The 2,436-nt window shown below is 40.8% G+C and overlaps 1 protein-coding gene across 1 annotated transcript in view; it reads left to right on the top strand.

Annotated features, from left to right (window-relative positions):
• The window catches only part of LOC106807687 (tyrosine-protein kinase CSK-like), a gene marked incomplete in the record, with an annotated part of 108,209 nt that overhangs the window by 26,492 nt on the left and 79,281 nt on the right, over positions 1 to 2,436 (top strand). Inside the window, 1 exon segment of the mRNA XM_014810109.1 lies at positions 753 to 855. Within this exon segment, the coding sequence (XP_014665595.1) occupies positions 753 to 855 (103 nt within the window).

Here is a 2,436-nt window from a genome sequence, read left to right as displayed (position 1 = left end):
AATTGGTAAACTTGTATTTGTGTCGGTGATTAATTGAAAACAAGTGCATGATTTGAGAAAGCCTGTACTTTGTCTATGGCAGATAAGCGGTGGCGCCACTAGCTAATCCATACTTCCGGCTAGTTTCAAGATGACAACAAACGATTGTTTACCAAACTAGTAGTTTGAAACTGACACTTTTTGGTGAATACGAAGGTTCTAAGACATTTTATTGTTACTCTAGACAATTTCTGTTACTCAAGCAATAACGGTAGGTGTCATGAAAGTGGTGAAAACACTGGAAAACTCTCGCAATAGTTACTTTAATTACACCGACATTTATTTTGTGATAGTAGCACCTATAACATGTTGGGTTCGCACTTGTATAAGGTTCGTTTCATAGTTCATAGTTTGCAGTTGGCAGTGGAGTACACTTGGGTGTGCTTGGGCATATTTTTCATGGTTTAATCAATGTTTGCTGTCTTGCTTCTATAATATGGATTAAAGAATCTAGTGTTTTGTTTGGGTTTTGCTCACCCCCACTTTGCTACCCATGTTATTAAATGTACTGCGGGTTCATGTGATTTCGTTTTGATAAAAGATGAGAAAAAATAATATATATATAAATTGGGACCGGCACATTTTATCAGGAGTTAATAATGAAAAAAATATCAGGGGTTAAAAATGATAAATGAACAATGTCATGATTAACCCCTGATTTTATCTGTAAGTTATCAGGAATGAGCTGCTCTCTAATTGTTGCGCTATTGCAGATGTATTTCTGGGAACATATAAAGGCGAGAAGGTCGCAGCGAAGCAACTGAAGGAGCAAACGAGATCGTCGCAGCTCTTTCTCGAAGAAGCTTCGGTGATGACGTGAGCGACCCGTGTTTTATGAGAGCGAAGGTGCCCTCCTTCAGCTCTTAGACTAAGAAAATGATGGCACGTCATAGACTGACCACATTTGTCTTATCTGCCTGTCAATTATTACAGGCAGTTCTACCCTGTCAGTGTTACAATAGGGTGTTATGAAAGCAATGCTTGGAAAGGTAGTCCCCACGACGTCGATAATTTGGTCTGCATGCATAGGAATTTGTTCAGCTTCACCGACTGAGCAACAGTATCAAGTGGGTATGGCTATCTCGCTCAGACAAATAAGTCAGTTTGTTATCTCGTCGGCATTCAATTGTGTGGTTTCATCACTCCGCTCTGTGCCCACCTATACCAAATACACACTTACATGCAGGTGTGATCACTGTAACTGATGTGCCAATCAAGGGCATATTCCTTTTATTATGCTCAGCTTGTTAGTGCATATCCCATTTAACTAATTTATAAAATCAAGTCAGGTACATCCAATGAATAATATAACAGTAAAAAAGTCAGCCAATCTATTCAGCCAAAAAATTCATTTTTATCCCATCTTGTCTATATAATAGTTCTTATAATGCTTCATATTTTTCGATTGAATTCAGGATGTAATAATTGCGTATTCATCTCAGGATGTAGTTTAGGAATTCAAATCTAATTAGACCAGTGTGCATACTTATAAAAAATAATTCTGAAGATTGCAGAACTATAAGCGACAATTAAATTTCAAATGTTATTATAGGAGGTGTAATTGCTCGGTAAAGTCGTTAAAAGGCAGTTAAAAGTCTGTAGGAAATGCATTGAGCAAACTAATCTGATTTGCTCAATAGATGGCGCAACGTGCCTATATGTTATATTCACTTACTGCACTAGGAGGGTGCACGGGTTAATGGCTAGTAGGAAATCACGAGTCACGACACCAAAAAATTTTGACTGTGTGCAGAAAAACGTTCTATTCCGTGTGAGTTGCATTCACATGAAAAGAAAGAAGTATGTATATCATGATATATGGCCGTTTCATGCCTTACACAAGTGTCTGTTCCGAAGAGGTGGTGGCCAAAAGGTTCGACTGTAGTTCATTTGGCACAGTTGGTTGCATCGATTACTCTAGAGTCCAGATGAGACGGGATACTAGAGAAGCGTTGCCGAAAGGAGATGTTGATCCAAAGCGCTTAAGCGCAGATCTTGCGCACAGTTCCGCGGCAAGGCGCACGCGACCGCGGGAACATCCTACGACAGTATGCAGCGCTGGCAGCTATGGATCCGTGCGCCGAATGAATTGGCCGGCGTACGGATCCATAGCTGCCAGCGAACAGTCCGCAATTTTAGTGGGGGACACAGAAGGTAGACATTTGGGACGTGAACAGTGTTCACTTGTTATAAAAACATAATTTCTCTCTTCGTAACCGAGCTGTGTGACGCGAAATCACAGAAAGACTGACGAAATTCTCGCGTTCGCGAACCTTGCCCAGTAATGGAAATGGCTGCAAGGACAAAGGCTATAGAGTACCGAAGTGTGACGTCACGTTGGCAAGACAACGTACGGGCTGGTTCTACAAAAGCCACTGGCTCCATAGTGTAGCCATA

This window comes from Priapulus caudatus, unplaced genomic scaffold (assembly GCF_000485595.1).
Source record: "Priapulus caudatus unplaced genomic scaffold, Priapulus_caudatus-5.0.1 Scaffold228, whole genome shotgun sequence".
In the NCBI taxonomy this organism is placed as follows: Eukaryota; Metazoa; Priapulida; class Priapulimorpha; order Priapulimorphida; family Priapulidae; genus Priapulus; species Priapulus caudatus.
Note: the sequence above shows the minus strand (reverse complement) of the source record. Positions and strands in the feature narration are given on the sequence as shown.